This window comes from Arctopsyche grandis, chromosome 7 (assembly GCF_051622035.1).
Source record: "Arctopsyche grandis isolate Sample6627 chromosome 7, ASM5162203v2, whole genome shotgun sequence".
Taxonomy (NCBI): Eukaryota; Metazoa; Arthropoda; class Insecta; order Trichoptera; family Hydropsychidae; genus Arctopsyche; species Arctopsyche grandis.
In genome coordinates, this window is record NC_135361.1 from 3,442,898 (window position 1) to 3,462,083 (window position 19,186).

General features: G+C 32.1%; 1 protein-coding gene across 5 annotated transcripts in view; it reads right to left on the reverse strand.

The window, feature by feature from the left end:
* Eip63F-1 (Ecdysone-induced protein 63F 1) overlaps positions 1–19,186 on the reverse strand; it is a 143,371-nt gene that overhangs the window by 59,866 nt on the left and 64,319 nt on the right. The window contains exon 1 of one of the 5 annotated variants that reach the window (XM_077435367.1): positions 2,132–2,710. The exons of the other annotated variants lie outside the window; for them this stretch is intronic. Within the exon in view, the coding sequence (XP_077291493.1) occupies positions 2,132–2,518 (387 nt within the window). The 5' untranslated portion in view covers positions 2,519–2,710. Of the gene's footprint in view, positions 1–2,131; positions 2,711–19,186 lie in introns of those variants that run through there. 5 annotated transcript variants of the gene reach the window in all.

The following is a 19,186-nucleotide window of genomic DNA, read 5'->3' on the forward strand; positions in this document are numbered from 1 at the left end:
TATTTACTGAATCGTTTAAAAAAATGCTGCAAATTTGACCATATATTTTATTTTTACATAGATAATATACCAGGAAGGCTTGACAGAAAGACCCCAATGCGCCTTCCTGGACAATTGATTTCAAAAAATGCAGCATTTTATTACATAAATTACTATATTTCTAGAAGCTGAAGAACACGGAATTAACAATTAATTAATTAATCCATTGACACATCTACAGATTTTTAGACTTATAGATAAATTTTCACAAATTGTACATATAATAGTACAAAAGATTTGTGACAGCAGGTAGGATATTTTTCACCACTTTTTAAGGAACCGTTTCAACAATGAAATCAGATAAAATCGGCAAACTCTAATAAGAAACGATCGATTTCGACTCGCAAACATCCAAATCTACCAGAAGTATATTAAAGTCTAGCTCGGGATCGAACCCAATAATCTCTTGGTGCTAAACATAAACGCAAACACTGAGATTATTGGTTACAAAGCGCTCGCCCAAAAGTCACTAAAATCTCTGGAACATTTGGCAGCCGAAAAGTCCATCATACTAACGATAAATATCATACTAACGATAAATCGAGTGCTAAATATTCAATATTCGCGATTTTCATGGCAAAAATTGTCTTTTGGGCGATCGTAATGTGACTAATAATACAATTATAGGTATAGCCAGCAGTATATACAAGCTATACTGCTGGCTAATATAGATATATGTCTCTGCGTATATTAATTGATATTATTTATTTTTTACATATATACAAGGATGGCCTTACAGGTAACCCCAATGCGCCTTCCTGGACAATTACAAACATTGCAGCATTTTTTTATTTTTATTATACAATTACGAGACACTGAAAAACTCGCAAATTAACGAGAGATCTATGAATTGTACATACATTTTATTGAACATTAATCAATCTCAAATAGTGGTGACATAGTAGGTAGGAAGGATATTTAACTAATTTTACCGGGAACCGTTTCAACAATGAAATCAGAGAAAATTGACAAACTCTGATAGAAAACGTTCGACCTGGAGTCACAAATATTCAGGTCTGACCAGCAGCACTACAGATATACTCAAAAAAATTCTTTTCAATCGAGGTCAACTCATGGGATCGAACCCGGCGCCTCTCGACGCTGAGCAGAAGCTTAACGACCGAGATATGCTGCTGGCTATGTATTTATGTAATTTGTATAATATTAATAATACTTCTTTAAAATGTACAATGTTTCTACCCAGGAAGAGGTTACGTGTTAGGCATTCCTGGTATAAATTAAAATAAAAAATAAATAAAATGTGCCAACACTTGTTGACAATCACAATAATATTAATTATATTAATAAATAATAAAATAATGAGATGGGCACCTCCCATTGATGGAGCGAAATGCAAGGCGATGAAGGGTATATCCTCAATATACCCAATATTTAATCGCCATAGTTATTTATCAACTCAAAATAAAATAAAATTATGTCGCGCGCTCATATTACCATTATTAATCTATGCTTCACCTGTATGTAATATCGCCACGTATACTTACTAACTAATTCCAAGCTCCAAGTAATACAAAATAAATCCCTAAAAATAATTTATAATACACCCATATATACTAACTTGAAAAAACTGCATGCCATAAATAATATTCCTTTTGTTACAGACATTACTAACAAACTAACCAGTAGATTCTATGAGAGAATCACTAATAACCATACTAGCACACTTGTGAAGAGTCTCGGTGATTACAACAAAATGTCTATACCCTTCAGGTATAACACACAGATTACCTAAACACAATCTGCTTTAGGTCATCGACTTTAGAGAGTCAGAGAGCATAAGAATTGTAAATAGGTTTTTGAGATCTCTTTCCTATTATGCTGTACATTAACATTAGAATAATATAATACTATGATTACTAACCAAATTAAATTAAAATTGTAAAATAGAAAATGATCAGTAGATCAGTAGCTATTAAAATAGATAAGATGTATTGTGAACATAATTTCGTAATAATAAAAAGCATTTAAAAATCAACAATAATATTACATTCATCCATGTCTCTTCCGAGATCAAAACAACCATGAATCATCATGCAAGTGCATCTTTTCAGTTTGGTAGGCGTATGAGTACCTGTATAGTTGGGTCCATGAGCGACGCGTATCCCGATTCGTCGAGAGGAGGGGGTGTGTGTGGGTCAGTGTCAAGGTCCCTGCGGGCGTAAGTTACGCAAGAGCGGCAGTCCAGCGCCGTGCAGGGGGTAGCAATGACCCAGTTCGGCGCAGAATCGATCGGGGGACAGTTGGGCGCGTGTGCCAAATGACTGCCACGCCAACTGGCTTGCCATCCATCTTGTCCAAATTGGACATCATCGATTGTTTCAAGGTCCCACCTCCCACCACTTTTCGCATGCTGTCGGTGACATGTGCGATTTTTCCGACACCACTTAAAAGTTGGCTTAATAATAATGAAAATTTTTATTGTGACTTTGTACATAACTATTATTGTACCCGATGACATATTATCGATGATTTCGGTGTTTGACGTCTCGACGAAATTCGCGACTGTTTGAATTTATGCATGTACGAAAGACGAGATATTCATTGGGTAGCGCAGATGACATTTCGATGTGCATTGAAGATTGGCAATTATTAAAATTGAGTTGGATCTTTCTGGCAAGATCAAAAAGACAACATTCGAGACAAAAGTGTCAGGATCACAAGACGAGTGGAGAGGTACATATGTATATTGGGAATCTGACATAGAGTTCGCATAAGTGCGAGCAGTACTCGCGGCAAAATATATGCGTGCGAAAGAGACATCCATACGTTCGACATCGATACAAGTTCGAGTGAACATGCGGTCAAACAGTCGCGAATTTCATGGAGACGAAAAATACCGAAATCGAAATGAGCATGCAGCCGCGTGTTTTGCAGCGATTGGCATAAAGAAGTTATTAAATAAAAAAATTAAAAGAAATGTGTCGTCATTCATGTGTATTCAAGGTATTCAAATACCTTTTAAATATATTTAATTGTTTAATATAAAATAAAACTGATAAAAACTACCTACCTACCTATATATAAACAATATAAAATAACAATAAAAAAATAATTAATCAAATAAATTTTCAATAGATGGCGGTAAATTCTCTGCCAAGCGGAAACATTGGTAGCAAGTATGTATATATATAGAAGTTTTTTTTTCTTTTGTTATTGTATTCGTATATACGTTTTGTCAGTGGTTTAGCTTTGATGTATATACATATGTACATATGTATGTATGTCGAATCTAAACGAGTATTATAGTACGGCGAGCGTTATCTCAGACAGACACAGAGACAAAATAACGATATTATACATGTATTTGATTATATTATATTCGTATGTTTTGTTGTTTAGTGGTTTAGTTTTGACATTTTCATTTGCTTGCAACAATCAACAAATTTGGACAAAATCATAATTCAAGAGAGAGAGTAAATGGGGATGCTGATTTATTGGAACCGTCACAATAATTAAGTTAGACATTGGAATGGGACAGATTGGAAAATTCTAACAAAAAATATAAATCTGGATGTAATAACTAGTCACCGGACCCAGAAGGTGCCGCGTATTGTTCAAAGGTTGTAAATGCATTGTTAAAGGTTTGCCGAACCTTTTTTACAAAGGATTTACATCAATTGAACAATGGATAGCACTGTGACTATCCTACCTTTAGTAATAACTAAAGAGCGGACCCAGAGCGCGCCGTTCATTGTTCACATGTTGTAAATCCATCGTTAAAGGTTTGCCGAACCTCTTTTACAAAGCATTTACAATAATTGAACAATATACGGCGCGCTCTGGGTCCGCGCTTTAGTAATAACCATCAAAATCTGGTCAAAAATGTATTTATTTATTTAATTTGGACCATTGTGGCATTACAGGAGTCCCTAATGCGCCATCACGGTCGAAAAAATACAGAGATATTTAAAAAAATATATACAGGCAAAAAAAAATTATACATAACCATAAAAAACAATAGCAGATAAAGTAAAAATATCAAATAACAAAATAGAGAATGTCTTGCATATACAGCCAGCACCAATATGCATATAAGAACCAGCCGCAAATACAAAACATCCCTGTGAGGCCCAAATGGAAGAGAGTAAATCAAAATTTCATCCATATATAACATCAAATTATGAAAAAAAAATTATGAGCGCAGGCTAACAGACAAATATGTAGGTTAAATAATCTGCGATAATCTTCGATTACTGAAGTGGAAAATATCACATTCAGGCGCAGCAGCAAACGATTTCGTTAAGAAGTCGGATAGCTCTTGGAATAGGAGCCATCCGATAAAGAACTGTACGGGCAGGAGGTACAACCATCAAATGATGATATCTACCACGCACATATGTAACTATTAGGGACATAAAGTCCCATCTGTTCCAGTGATGACGGGCATGAGGTATTACCACCAACAAAACGAATTAATGAGAAGTTTCTTTGAAGTTCATGGGAATTATACCCAAGCATGCTCAAAAGGAAAGGAGTAGGGTAGAGATATGAAATTTACTACGAGCATTGACGCTTAGTTGAATCGAAAATAAATCTGTTCACTGAACTAATTGTTGTGACCGATTTTATATACTGACCATTTATCGTAACAATTGCACAAAATTATTTAAGGCTATGAACACATTGAACAGATGAAACATTGGTGTACTACGAATAGAATTACTTTACTAGTATTAAAAGTCAACATAAACTCCATTGAATTGGGCACAAGTAATGGAAAACTTAATAGTGCTGTCATCAGTGAGTAAAATCATCAAATAATCACCCACACAATCTAGCATTGAATTGTATACCTATCGTCAAATAAAACATCATATTTATTACAAACAATAGCAAAAAAAAGAGCGACAACTGCTTTCATTTTTTTTTCTTTGTCAAGATATAACACAGATTTCACTTAAAAATTTCACTATTTATTTTTGATATTACATTATATGTGTATAAAAATATATTTTCTGACTATGAAAGAATCCGGCGAGTGTGTGGATATTTTATTATTGTACGAAAACACGTGACGATATTATTTCGTGTGAACCGAGTGGGCGAATGATTGATGTAGACATCAAAGTGTCCAATCAAAACAATGTATACATTATGTTTTTAATATTACACATACACACACATGGCTTTCAAATTCCCGCAGACCGTTATCTAAATTTTGGCGGAAATTTCGAAACAGATCAAAACGAAAAAAAAAATAGTCGCTGACAGCTACACTCTTCAGCCGCCAGCTGAATTATTCGAACGCTCGGAAAAAAGTCTGTTTTATATTTTTATTATGTGTTTTTTTCGTCAAATAGGCTAAGGACACTCTGACAACTTTATCACAACTGAAAAAAGCAGATTTGTGTGTAACTACACGGTTGGTATAACGAAACGAGAGAGACAAAATGCGAAACACATATGACTAGAGTAGTACGGAGATAAAGCTTTAACGATACTCAAAATAGTGTAAAATTAATGATATGAAATGATGAGACGAAGTAATGAAAACGTATGAGATTGGATGAACGAAAGTTATTTAGAGCATGGAGGAGTGTGAGAGAGGGGAGAGACTGAAAATGATGATGATGATGATGTACGTATGTATTTTATAAAGCCATATGAAGAAGTCTATGTAAAATAAGTTCAGTTCAAATAGTCGAAGTAAAAAAATTTATGAGAGATGATGAGAGCCTATAATGCAGATTTTTTAAGATATAGTGTGAAAAAGACAAAGTTATAGGCGTATAAAAAATTCAAATCTGACAAAACGAGAGTAGTCAAACATATAAGACTACTGACCACAAAACGTCAACAAATTTTGCATTTTTAAACGTGTCTATTACGATTTTTTTCACCATCGACTTGGCGGAATTGATTTAAATATCTATCGTTGACCAAACCACGTAAAATGGCAAAGTTTCAATACGATCAGAAGAATGTAGAAATTTCAGCCGAATTGCACTGTTCGACAAATGACGACTTTTTTTTGGTTCAGAGACGAGATATGACTTTTCTTATAGAATTATGCCCAGTGAACATGAATCTGGTAATAAAAAATGTTGATTGGCTCGAGATTCGGAGATATATGTGTTTTATAAATCGCGCGATTTTTCTATATCTTGGTGTTGTTCGGTCTATGTCTCAAAATCTGTCAATTTCCTGTTCAAAATGAATATTGAAATCTATAGTCGGGTATTTTATCTTCCATTTGTAGTACTTTTCAGCTTTCAAATCTCTCTAATTAGTCATCCAGTTCAAATCAAAAGTCAAAAGTACGTATTTTCACTTGGGATTTTTTTCCCACTGTTGATACTATTTTATATTGAGTTTTTTCTATTGAAACATGTTTATTGAGATAGTGTTTTGACCACACTATTTTTTGTTTTCGTTTAAAAGGGTTATTTGGAAGTGTACTGAACTTTAAATCGGTAAAATTGCGAGCAAAACGGTCGTACTAGTGTTTACTCGTATTTACACGAATATGAATTGAATTAATGGGGATAATATATTAAATTATCTTTATATGAGAATTAAATAAAATTCAATTTAGAAAAATCATATTTACTTAGACATCGACCGAACAACACCAAGATATAGAAATATCGCGTGATTTATAAAACACATATATGTATCTCCGAATCTCGAGCCAATCAACATTTTTTACTACCAGATTCGTGTTCACTGGCCATAATTCTATAAGAAAAGTCATATCTCCTCTCTGAACCATTTTTTGTGTCGAACAGTGTTGTTAGCGAAGTTAAATATAAAAGAGCCTTGTAAAAAGTAGACTTGCACGTGCATTTTAGCTTGGTATTTTATGCGGAAATAAAACTACTAATAAATACATGTTTTTCATATGAAAATTTGCACGGAATTTCACAACTCAAAAGAAATATCACAGGTTTCAATCACAAAGGTATGCCGCGCGTTAAAGTCGCTCGAAGATGCACCGGATTCACGCTCTACAATACGCATAAATATTAATAGTAAATAATTTTTTTCAGTTTCAGCAAAATGCTGGACGCATTCCTGGCAGCTTTGTCGCATTCCTGAAATGCGGGATTTCATAGAGGGACGCCAACGACGGACATTGTTAGTAATTGTGCTGAAATATTTATACGCGACGACTTAGACGAGTGTGTAGTGTTATGAAGGTGAACGTTCCAGTTGACACGTGCTATATTTTGATAATTATAGTGGAAATTGTCATCGTAGCGGAAATGTAGCCGTGTAATTTAACGCTCGATGTGTTCATACATATGATATGTAAATTAAACCGTTTGAAATTCCTAGCATATTATTGAAAATGTCAATATTCCATACTTCGTATTAAGTTTAATGTCAGTGGAGACTAATTAATCTTTACTAAATTTCATTCACTGAATTCGAAAAAAACATTGATTTTTGCTGTCTTTTTTTCGTTCATGAGATAAAAGCGTTCAAATAATTCACAATTTTTACAGATTTTTGGCCGTTGCAGTCTTTAACTCGAAATTTAGTATTGCTATGCCAAAAATGAGTAATGGCGTCAATAGTTAGACGTTTTTTCTTTTGACTTTGGCTTTTATTGCTTTAAAATACTAGTAATAAATTATTTAGCGAATTTTAAAAGTCAAAAATTTATTTTTTTGCACAATTTTGCAAAGAATACTTTTAAACTTATTTTTTTTTATCTTTAACGTAATAATTTATTTTTTTATTTATTTATTTTAAACAGACCATTGTGGCATAACAGGAATTCCTAAAGCGCCACAATGGTCAAAAAATATAACACAAAAAAGAAAAAAAACAAAATAACAATTAAACATAAACATAAATACATCCATACATACATAAAAAATAGCATTTAATAATAACAGATAAAGTAAAAATATCAAATAAAATATAGCATAAGGAATGCCTTGCACCTACAGCCAGTTTCAATAAATATGTAAGAAACAACTACAAATACAAAACATCCCTGTAAGGCCCAAATGGAAGAGAGTTAATCAAAATTTCACTCATAAATCACAATCAATCATGAAAAAAATGATGAGCGCAGACTACCAGATAAATGGGTTAGAGTAATTTCCGACAATTTACGCTCACTAAGGTGGAAAATATCACATTCAGTCTCGGCAGCAACGATTTCATTAAGAAGTCGGATAGCTCTTGGAATAGGAGCCATTCGAAAAAGGACTGTGCGGGCAGGAGGTACAGCCAGCAAATGATGATGTCTACCACGCACATAGTGATTAGGGACATAAAGCCCCAACTGCTCCAGCAACAACGGGCATGACGTATTACCACGTAAGAGCAGGAGAACGAAACGAATTAATGAGAAGTTTCTCCGAAGTTCAAGGGAATTATACCCAAGCATGCCCAAAAAGAAAGGAGTGGGGTAGAGATATGGGTAATACCCATATTCTTTCCTATATAGGAAACGAAGAAATGCTTTTTGCACTTTCTCAATCATCAGAGAGTAATTTGCTTCATGCGGATTCCACACAATCGCATTATACTCTAGCTTACTTCTCACAAGCGAATTGAAAAGCAAGCGAGAAGACAAAGGATTGGAGAATAATCTTGCATATCTCAAAACAAATCCAAGTCGACGAAAGGAAAAGTCAGCGACTATTTTGATATGGTTGTGAAAGGTGAGCTGAGGATCAAAAGTGATACCCAAATCGACAATAGATTCCACACGCTTCAACAAGACGGATCTAATGGAATATCCGTGACAATAGAGCGAATGTGCACGTCCATAGCTCATAATTGCACATTTGTTTAAATTAAGTTCAAGGCCTAAACTAGAACTGAACTCCAAGACAGCGTTAATATCAGCTTGAAGGAGAGAGGCTTGCCTCTCATCCTTGACAGCAAAAAATAATTTAACGTCGTCAGCAAACAAGAGACATGATGCATTAAATAAAACTCTAGGGAGGTTATTAATAAGAATTGTAAATAGTAATGGGCCTAAAGTGGACCCCTGAGTAACACCAGATCGAGTAAAAAATGAAGGAGATTCATAAAGACCATATCTAACAAATTGCTTCCGATCACTAAGATAAGAAGCAAAGAGTTTAAGAAGACGCGTTGAAAAACCCACTTCAGCTAACCTGATCAAAAGAGCGTCATTATTGACTTGATCAAAGGCTTTACGAAAGTCAAAGTAGGCTACATCAATTTGCTGACCAACGTCAACTTTAGACATGATCAAATGTGTGAAGCAGGCGAGATTAGTGGTAGTGGAACGACAGGGTGTAAAACCATGTTGCTCATCACACAATAATCTTTTAAACTGCGCAAGAATCAAACGGTGAAGGATGATGTCAAAAATTTTGGGAATAGCCGAGATAATAGCAATAGGTCTATAATTTTCAACCTCATTTTTAGAGCCACTCTTATGAATAGGAATGACTCTAGATAATTTCCATTTTTCAGGATAATTACCAGAAGCAAGAATAAGGTTAAAAATAAACTGAAGAGGCTCTAAAAGCGAATTACAGCATACCTTTAATACGTCAGGGGGCACACCGTCAGGCCCAACAGACCCCTTCAGCTTCATAATAGCCATCCTAACATCTCCCAGCGATACCCGCGGAATGTCTATACCGACACCCTCAGTACCAATTTGTGAAGCCAAACTAGCATTAAGGGATGGTTTTCTCTGGTCAAAGACAGAGCTAAAAAATGAAGCAAAAGCATTGACGATCTCAGGACCGTCAAAACTTTTATTACCAAATGAGAATGAATGCTCAAGACCATGTGAAATATGCTTACTCTTAATAAATCTGAAAAAGTGGTTAGGATTAACCACAATAGCACTCTCCATCTCATTAAGATAGACAGTATATCGCTCACTCACACCACGTTTCACGATCTTCCTAAGAGTCCGGAATTTCTCATAGTCACAAAATGATTGGCTACGTTTCCATCTTCTATGAGACAACCATTTTGCACGAACATCAGCTATAAGTTTGCACCCAAATCACGGCGGAAATACCCGCCGATGTTGTTCCGAATTAGGATAACTGATGAACCGAGGAACATGACTGTCAAAAATATTATAAAGTGTATAATACAAATATTCAACAGCATCACCAGTATTCATGAGGTACATTTGGCGCCAGTCAATTGAACGAACCTCATTATAAACCAATTCAGAATCAACACGAGCAAAATTCCATCGCAGTGAGGAAACCCCAACCGATGAACAAGCTGAAGCAGCTCTCACAGAAGAAATAAACAAAAGCTCAATATGTAATGCATCATGATATAGGTCCTCAGGGATGATCGCAGTTCCTTTTGGGCATTGGATCATCGTTGCTGACACATTACATTCATTCATTAACATAATATCAAGCATACTTAACAATATCAAGCATACTTATAATAATTCAAGCGGTGATTTTTTAGTTGCTCAGTGTAATTCTTTCAAACAGAATTTTAATTAATATAATAGAAATATTATAATTATCTCAATACAGAAAAGGCTATAAAAATACATATTTATATGCCTAAATTTAGTGGGAAAATATCTCAATATTATTAGAATTACTTAAATATTATTAGATTTACATTTTTAAACTAACTTCCTCCATATTCCCTTAGTTTTCCTTCCAGTATTTTAAAAATAAAATGTATGGTTTATTTAAAATTATCAATTTTGCTTCATCATTTCAATCAAATATCTCAATTCAATGAGGAAATGTTGGCAAAAAGCGAGTCAAGTCTCATAATAACTATATATTATATGAGTTCGATTTAATATGAATGAAAATATTATTTTTCATTTTGAATACCTATTTTATACAAGATGAAACTCACTTTCATATATAAATACCTATACAAAATTAAAAAAATCATATTTTCATCATAAATTAAAATATTTGCAATCAACATAACTCGATATAAAATAAACAAATCGTCAGGAGGAAAAATGGATTTCCTCAAATAGAGAGGTAACGTCGCGTCTCTTGTTCCACTTTAAACACTACACTCAATTGAATATAAAAAGTATTTTCTCCATTCGGAAAAACCTTCGAATTGGTATTCGAAGCGAGAGCATAACATATGCTCCGTGCGAAGGATTTCAACCTACAAACAAACTAACAAACATTCTTACCTTCAAACACACATATATACATACATACATACATATGTACACATAGTTAACGGTTAAAACGACGGAAAACGTTTAACCTGTCGGAGAAGAGAACGTTTTAAATGTCGAATCGTAAATCGAACGTGGGTACGTTTACTCAGTATAAACAACCCTTGCGCATGAGTAATACACCAAACGCTAATACACACCCCAGACCTAATATATATCAGGTAATTATTTTTATTTTACAAGTAAATGTTGGAAATCTGACGGTTGATTTATACCTGATACACAATATCGTTCATATGACCACCATTGTTTCGTTTACATCATCCAAATCAACCTCTATACTATCATTGAAATATATGATCATGACCTTAATGACAATCTATATTTTTCTTATAGGCTAAATTTTCATCCCAATCATGCAAGGAGCAAAATGCAAGGCGATGCGGGGTATATCCTCAATATACCCAATATTTAATCACCATAGTTCTTTATCAACTCAAAATAAAATAAAATTATATCGCACGCTCATATTAACTATGCTTCACATTTATGGAATAAAGTCTCGAATACTAACCTTTCCAAGCTCCAAATAATACAAAATAAATCCCTAAAAATAATTTATAGCACACCCTAATATACTAACTTGAAAAAACTGCATGCCGATATAATATTCCGTTTGTTACAGACATTACTAACAAACTAACCAGTAGATTCTATGACAGAACCACTAATAACCATACTAGCACACGTGTGAAGAGTCTTGGTGATTACAACAAAATGTCTATACCCTTCAGGTTAATATACAGATTACCTAAACACAATCTGCTTTAGGTCATCGACTTTAGAGAGTCTTTAATTAATATTATGTATTAGATGTATTATGAGCATTTATAAGAATTGTAAATAGGTTTTTGAGCTCTTTTTCCTATTATGCTGTACATTAACATTAGAATAATATAATACTTTGATTACTAACCAAATTAAATTAAAATTGTAAAATAGAAAATGATCAGCAGATCAGTAGCTATTAAAATAGATATAATATGTATTGTGAACATAATTAAGTAATAATAAAAAGCATTTAAAAATAAAAAAATACACAATATCGTTCATATGACCACCATTGTTTCGTTTACATCATCCAAATCAACCTTTTTGCTATCATTGAAACATATGATCATGGCCTGAATTGAATTAATACGATACAATTCAGATAATCTATATTTTCCTTATAGGCTTGATTTTCATCCCAATCATAAGCAAAATAAACAAATCAAGAACATATTATGGTGTAGATCGTTACTTTGAGTGTATTATGTGTATGTATTTGGGATATTTCAGTCGATTCTTTCAGGTGTTTTGCTCCCACGCTTTCTACGTGTTTCATATTATTATGTCGGTCTATTTGAAGAGAGTGTGTTGGCTTGTTTTTGCCAAACTTTTGCCAAACCGGTGAGGTCGTTATACATTATTTGCAATGCTGCGCAACGCTAATGCATCGCTAAATCATTCCAGTGGCGGCTCGTGACTCTCCAAAGACTTCCAGTAGCGGCGCAATACAATATCACGTGGTTGCGTTTACGATCCTATGATGATACATTTTCATGCAATATGTTTACATACATACATACATATATATGATGGAATACAAAATTGAAGGCAAAGTTATGTGGAAGAGGATGTATTTGCAAGGAAAATTTCAATGCAAATAGATTGCTATTAAGTCGTATACATTTAAGCTCATGTTCATTTGACATATTTATACAGTAGGTATATATATACAGTCAGCATTCGTTTTTTTTTTGTATAACAAGCAAAATATTAAGCTTGTATATATTTATATTATACATCAAGACTTTAACTGTCTTTGTAATATTAAAATATTCCAACCTTATAGGGCTTTGTGCGGAAAAACCTAGGTTTTCCACGTTAACTGTCACGAGAGAAATTTGTGTTTTTAACAAAGGAAATTCCTTTTAAAAATTTGAAGTACTATAAGACTTAACTAAAGAATATAAATTAACCTTGATACTGAAATTTAAATTTTATACATATAATTAAAAAATATATATTTCGAATATATGTACATATTTTGACTAAAATAAAAATAATAATAATTTGTACCTGTTATAAACCCTGCAAAATTACAATAAAACACTCCACGTTACTTCTATTGCAAACTAAAGTACGTAATTATATTCCTTCAAACGTATGAAATTTATATACATAGAACGCTTTCAAGTGCTGAGTTCAACTCAACCATTTGCCATACAATATTGAAAACCCTCATATATATGTAAAAATAAACCGTAAACATGAAGAGAGACCGTTAATTGTGACTCACGAGATGCAATTTATTACCCAATATAATATTAACACTATTATTTATGTGTTTCTGACTAATTTCAAGAAATAAAATCATACACAATATAATAAACGAGTCGTCAGATCGTTTTAAAAACAACCCTCTTTCCGTACACCTAATTATTATTGCCGTCCGGAATTTTATTTTCGTATTTTAAATATATAAAAAAACATACATATAAAAAATAAATATAAAGAGGAAAACTATCCGGCGAGAAAACGGACCATTAAGATGCGCGAAAAAATACATCGTTAACCTTGACAGATTTTCCACCGGAAATATTTACATTTTCAAATTGAATTCTCGATGTGTGACAAATAAATTCAACATATCTTGTTCGGGAATTATTCTCGGAAATTTTAATACACTCTGATTCATGTCTCGCAATTTTGACTGAAACTTTTGTAAGAAAAAATGAGACGAAAACACTTTTTAAGTCAAACGTTTACCAAACATCAGTTCTGATAACTCTTTATAAATAGCTAATGTATATAGGCGGATTCTACACAATTTTATTATACATAGAATTGTCAATTGAAATGAGTACAAGTATAAAATTTCAAGAAATCGACTGATTGTAATCGGCTTAAAAATTGATTAACCCTCCCTCACCGAAGTGGGTAGGCAACTGCCCCGATTTTTACATTTTTCGTAATAACTATGTGGTTTTCAAAGCTATACACCCTATATTTCTTGTATTCCTAGAATAAACTACAATAAATTTATTTTAATAGATTTTGTATGATTTCGAAAAGGGTTAAATCGTAAAAAAATACATTTATACATTTCTACGTTCAAAAGTATGATTTAAAGGCGGTAGCGATAAGTCATGTTTTTGGCTGTTCGCCTGCATATTTTTGTTGATCGATGAATCAATGCGAGAGAAAGAGACAGTTATATTTTCGTAAGCTTATTGTTTTGGCCGCTTTTGGCGCGTGGCTATTGATTCATGCAGTCGCCTGTTGGCCTTACCTATGTGCGTTTGCATGTCGATGGTTTTCGTTATTTTTTAATACAAAAATAGTCAAAAACATGCTATAGGACTAAAACTTTTTTATGTTGATGTATAAAATGATTAATAAGATATATATTGAACCCATTTGTATTGAGAAAAGCTGCATTGTTCGGGACACTCGTTCGATCTCGACGCTCCGTCCTTCAAAGGTTAAAAAATTTTCATAATTATTTACATATGTATATACAGATACCATAGTAACTTTAATACTTATATTGTGCGTTAATATCGTCCAGATAAACGAATATACGAATAAATAATAAATCTTCAGCGAACGTAATTGATAGAAACATACATACATATATAACCAGTAGCGTGGTCTAGTGGTGAATGTTGAATTATCTCGTACTTGATGTTACGAGTTCGATTCCCGCTAAGTCTCGCTATTGGCCAGACCTTAGTTTGTCAAGGTCGATCGTTTCTTATCAGAATTTGCCAATTTTTCTGATTTTCATTGAAACGATTCCTGTAAAATTGGCGTTTCCTTCCCAATTTTCTGTTGCGAACCTTTGGTTATTGTTATATCTTAGGTTTCGCCATATTGCTCACCATAGATGTCTCTGTGGTTGTTTATCGAATATAAAATTCATATTTTTACATGAAAGTTATTCATCGTTATTTATCGTATTAATACGATATTTGTAATATCTGACGATAGATGTCAGATATTGTTTAGATTTACATGTATCTATGTAATAATTATGTGGACCAGGAAGGCGCATTTGGGGTTTACCTGTTAAGCCTTCCTGGTATATTTGTATATATGTATGTAAAAATAAATAAATATATATTATACATAGAAACGAGTCATAAATTCAACCACAAAACATTGCGAAACATTAAAAAGAAAACGTAGTTCGTTTCATTCAAAACGAGAAAATGATTTCCGCGGGGAATTTTGTATGTATATATTATACATATGTACGTTCGTTCGTTCTGAATCGAATACAAATCGAATCGTATATATGTACATATGTATATACATACATACATACAAGCAACTTGTACGTGAATAAAAAAAATAAATGTCGACGTTTTACCAAGCAAATCGATGCTACATCGGGGTATGTAATATAGTAAATTGTTGCAATGCAACATTTGAAAGTGGAAAACAGGGGGAGAGCGAGGAAATTAATTTATTCCAGTCTGTCTTCGTCATCGGGAATTCAAATAAATTTTCCAGCGTCGCATTCCCGCAATTTGCCGGATTTATTAAATTCATTCACGATTTTATTGAATATTCGCAAATAAATAAATAAGTGGAATCTTCTCAGTACATATATATATATATATATATATATATATATATATATATATATATATATATATATATATATATATATATATATATATATATATATATATATATATATATATATATATATATATATATATATATATATATATATATATATATCTACATACATATATCGCTCTTTTCTTTCAATGAAATACCGTCAAATATTGATTTATGTATGAAATAAATTTGATTATTCTGTATTTTTTTTCAAGTGTCATTTTAAAATTTAATGTGTTATTTTTATATTAAATACATTCGCTTGTCATTGTACAGATTATGGGTACAATATGGAATTTACGGGTACAAATATATGAATATACGGTATAAATAAAGTAAAAAAAGGATTTTTTGAATATATATTGAAAACTGTAGATTTGCATATTTAAACTGTAGATTTGTATCAATGAAAGTTCATCTTTATATAAAAGACTACAAACTTGTTATGGCCATAAAGTATATACGTATATAGTATATGTCACAGTGAAATCATAACCAGTTACATTTTCAGGGTTGGTTTTATTAAATTAAGATTAGATTGGTAAGCTTGGTGTTATTTAAGGGTTAGGATAGGTTAGTTTAAGTTAATAGGGGTTCCAAAAAACCGCCCGAAATAAAAAGCCGGTTGGCCGGCTTTCACCGGTTTTAGAAAAATACGATTTTTTTAAGTTTAAAATTTTTATATCGAAAAAAAAAATGTAAATATGTATATATTTGCATAATATATGTATATCTTTATTATGCAAAAAAATAGTTTTTTATAAATTAAATTAAGTTATGAACATTATGAACTTTCATAAGATCATTACTTTATATTATTATTACAAATAATATAATTTGCAATATATGTAAATATATCACAGTCGTAAAATTGCATATCCTAAATACGCACATATTATTAAATGATTTAAATAAGCTACTATCAAGAATATATTATTTAAAAAATAATGTGTAGCCTCGTAGAAAAAAATATATAATTGTGTAATCGTGAACTTAATATTAAGAACTGCTGAGATTCAAAGATATATTATAGATAAAGAGATTTCAAAGTTGTTTTTACGCATCTGTTTTAGCTTAAAAAATCCAAAAGCAACCGTTGCAAATTTCGGAAACAAATTCATTTGATCACGAACATTTTAAATCCATAATAAAAGTAGGTATGTGGCCTCAATATTTAAAAGGCAATTCCTTCGAAGAAAAATCAATTATATTTCGGAAATTCCTATGCATTTTGCCATAAATCATTTGACTACTTTTTTTGATGTTTTCAAGTACAAGGATTTGCGATGGTGTGGAATTTGCGATAGATAAGAATGCTTTCTATACCTGAAGTTGGGTAGGTCATTGAAACTACATACTTTCAATAATATTTTATTGGTTTATGACCTGGTCCATTACTAAATCTCAAAGAAACCGCTCAAGAAAGAAAGTAATGTAGCTTTTTTTTGTTCAAAGAAATGTACGCCTATAACCTAAGAGCGTTTATACACATTTATTTTGATCTTTCATAGAAATTTAAAATTCATAATTTTTAATTTTGAGGAAAAAATATTAATTAAAGAAAACCTTAAAAAGCCGGTAGATCGAGCCAAAAAGCCGGTTTTCGGTTTTTTGAAAAATGGTCAAAAAGCCGGCTTTTCTGTTTCGGTTTAAACCGGCTTGGAAGCCCTAGTTTAAGTAACCGTTGGCCCTATTCATGTAAGATTGGGTTGTTAGGGCTAAATTTATTGAGTTAAACGTTGTAAATTCATTGTTTGATATATTTTCACTGCTTGAATTTGTGAAAATATATTTTCACTTGAAATATGCTTTCACTGTAACATATATATGTTACAATTGAACTGTATCTTCCAGTTGTATTTTTTATATATAGTTAAAATACATTCCTTCCCACGTGGTACCGACTACTGTTATAGTTGAAGCGTATTTTCAGTATATGTATATTCGGTGTAACCCACGTAAGTTGATTCATATTGCGAATTACATTCCAACTGGACAAAATATAATACAACTGAAAATACAGTTCAACTATAAATAAGATGGAGAGTTTAAGTTTTCATGAAAATTTCATTCTTAGAGTTATCGTAAATCGGTACGAATTACCTCTATTCGTAATACCTCTATTCGTAATACTCTATTCGTAATTCTAAAGCATTCGTAGAAACATCAAAGCTGTCAAAACTCAACTGTTATACTACAACTGGCGCATATTATTGAAAGTATATTTGTGCTTGTAGATATATAATTTACTAGTTGATCTGTATTCGAATATGAATGACCTAAAATGTCAGTTAGAATATATTACAACAGAAAATACACTTCAACTGTAACATACACATACATATGCTAATCTAATGGAATACAATATACACCAATCTAATGAAACTATTTGATTCGAATTTTATTGAATGATTAAAAAAAACTAGAAACAAATGTGAAACATTTGATATTATGTGACAAGAGAATCATAATTCAAAATCTTTGTAAAATATTCTGGTAGAATTTGAGAGCTATTCATGAATTTATTTAATATAGGAGTCACAGATTTTACATTTTAGCACTGCATATTGTTGCGAACGAGCGATTCTTAACGGTTAAAACATCATATTAAAAATTATTAATAAAATGCTTGGTACACACAAATTTGTAATAACGTTTGCTAAAATTGCAACCCGGACTTTTCAACAACGATCTTTCCGTACCGAGTCATCCTTTTTACTTAGGCGAGTATAAAATTTTGACTAATCTTATGGTTTTTTGCGCTGACACAATATAATGGTTTGTTTAAAAATTCTCAACACGCTCTGGCTGAAACTAAAGTGGAGCTTAAAGCTAAATATGAAAAGGTCATATGTTTATACAACGACCGCTACATTTTATTTTTATTTTTTTAAGATGCCTTTTCCGTGTCGTTTTGCTTTAGAATAATATCTAAAATAATCGGAAACGCTCTCTGTAAAAAATAATAATAAATAGAAATAATAGAGAGTGAAATAAGAAAAACGTCGTCACTCAACGACGAATACAAATATTATTTCAGTCCGCACTAACAAAACATAATATGCTTGTGATATTTTTGTAAGTAAGTACGATCTTGCACAGATAACGTGTTTTTCGCTCTGTTTTTGTTTACATTTATCCCGAGTGGAGCTGAGTTGTTTCGCTAGTGTTACTAATATGAATCATCAATTTATCAGCGCTTCCCCAACCTTTTTTGCTACGCTTTTTTTAAAATCTTTGCCAAAATTTTAATAAATTGCATTTTATATTCGGTAGTGAGTGGTAGAATTCCAATTTTCAGTTCTAAAAACATTATTTCTATTTGGATTTAATTCAAAAATTCATTTATTTTAAATTCGATATTTCCAG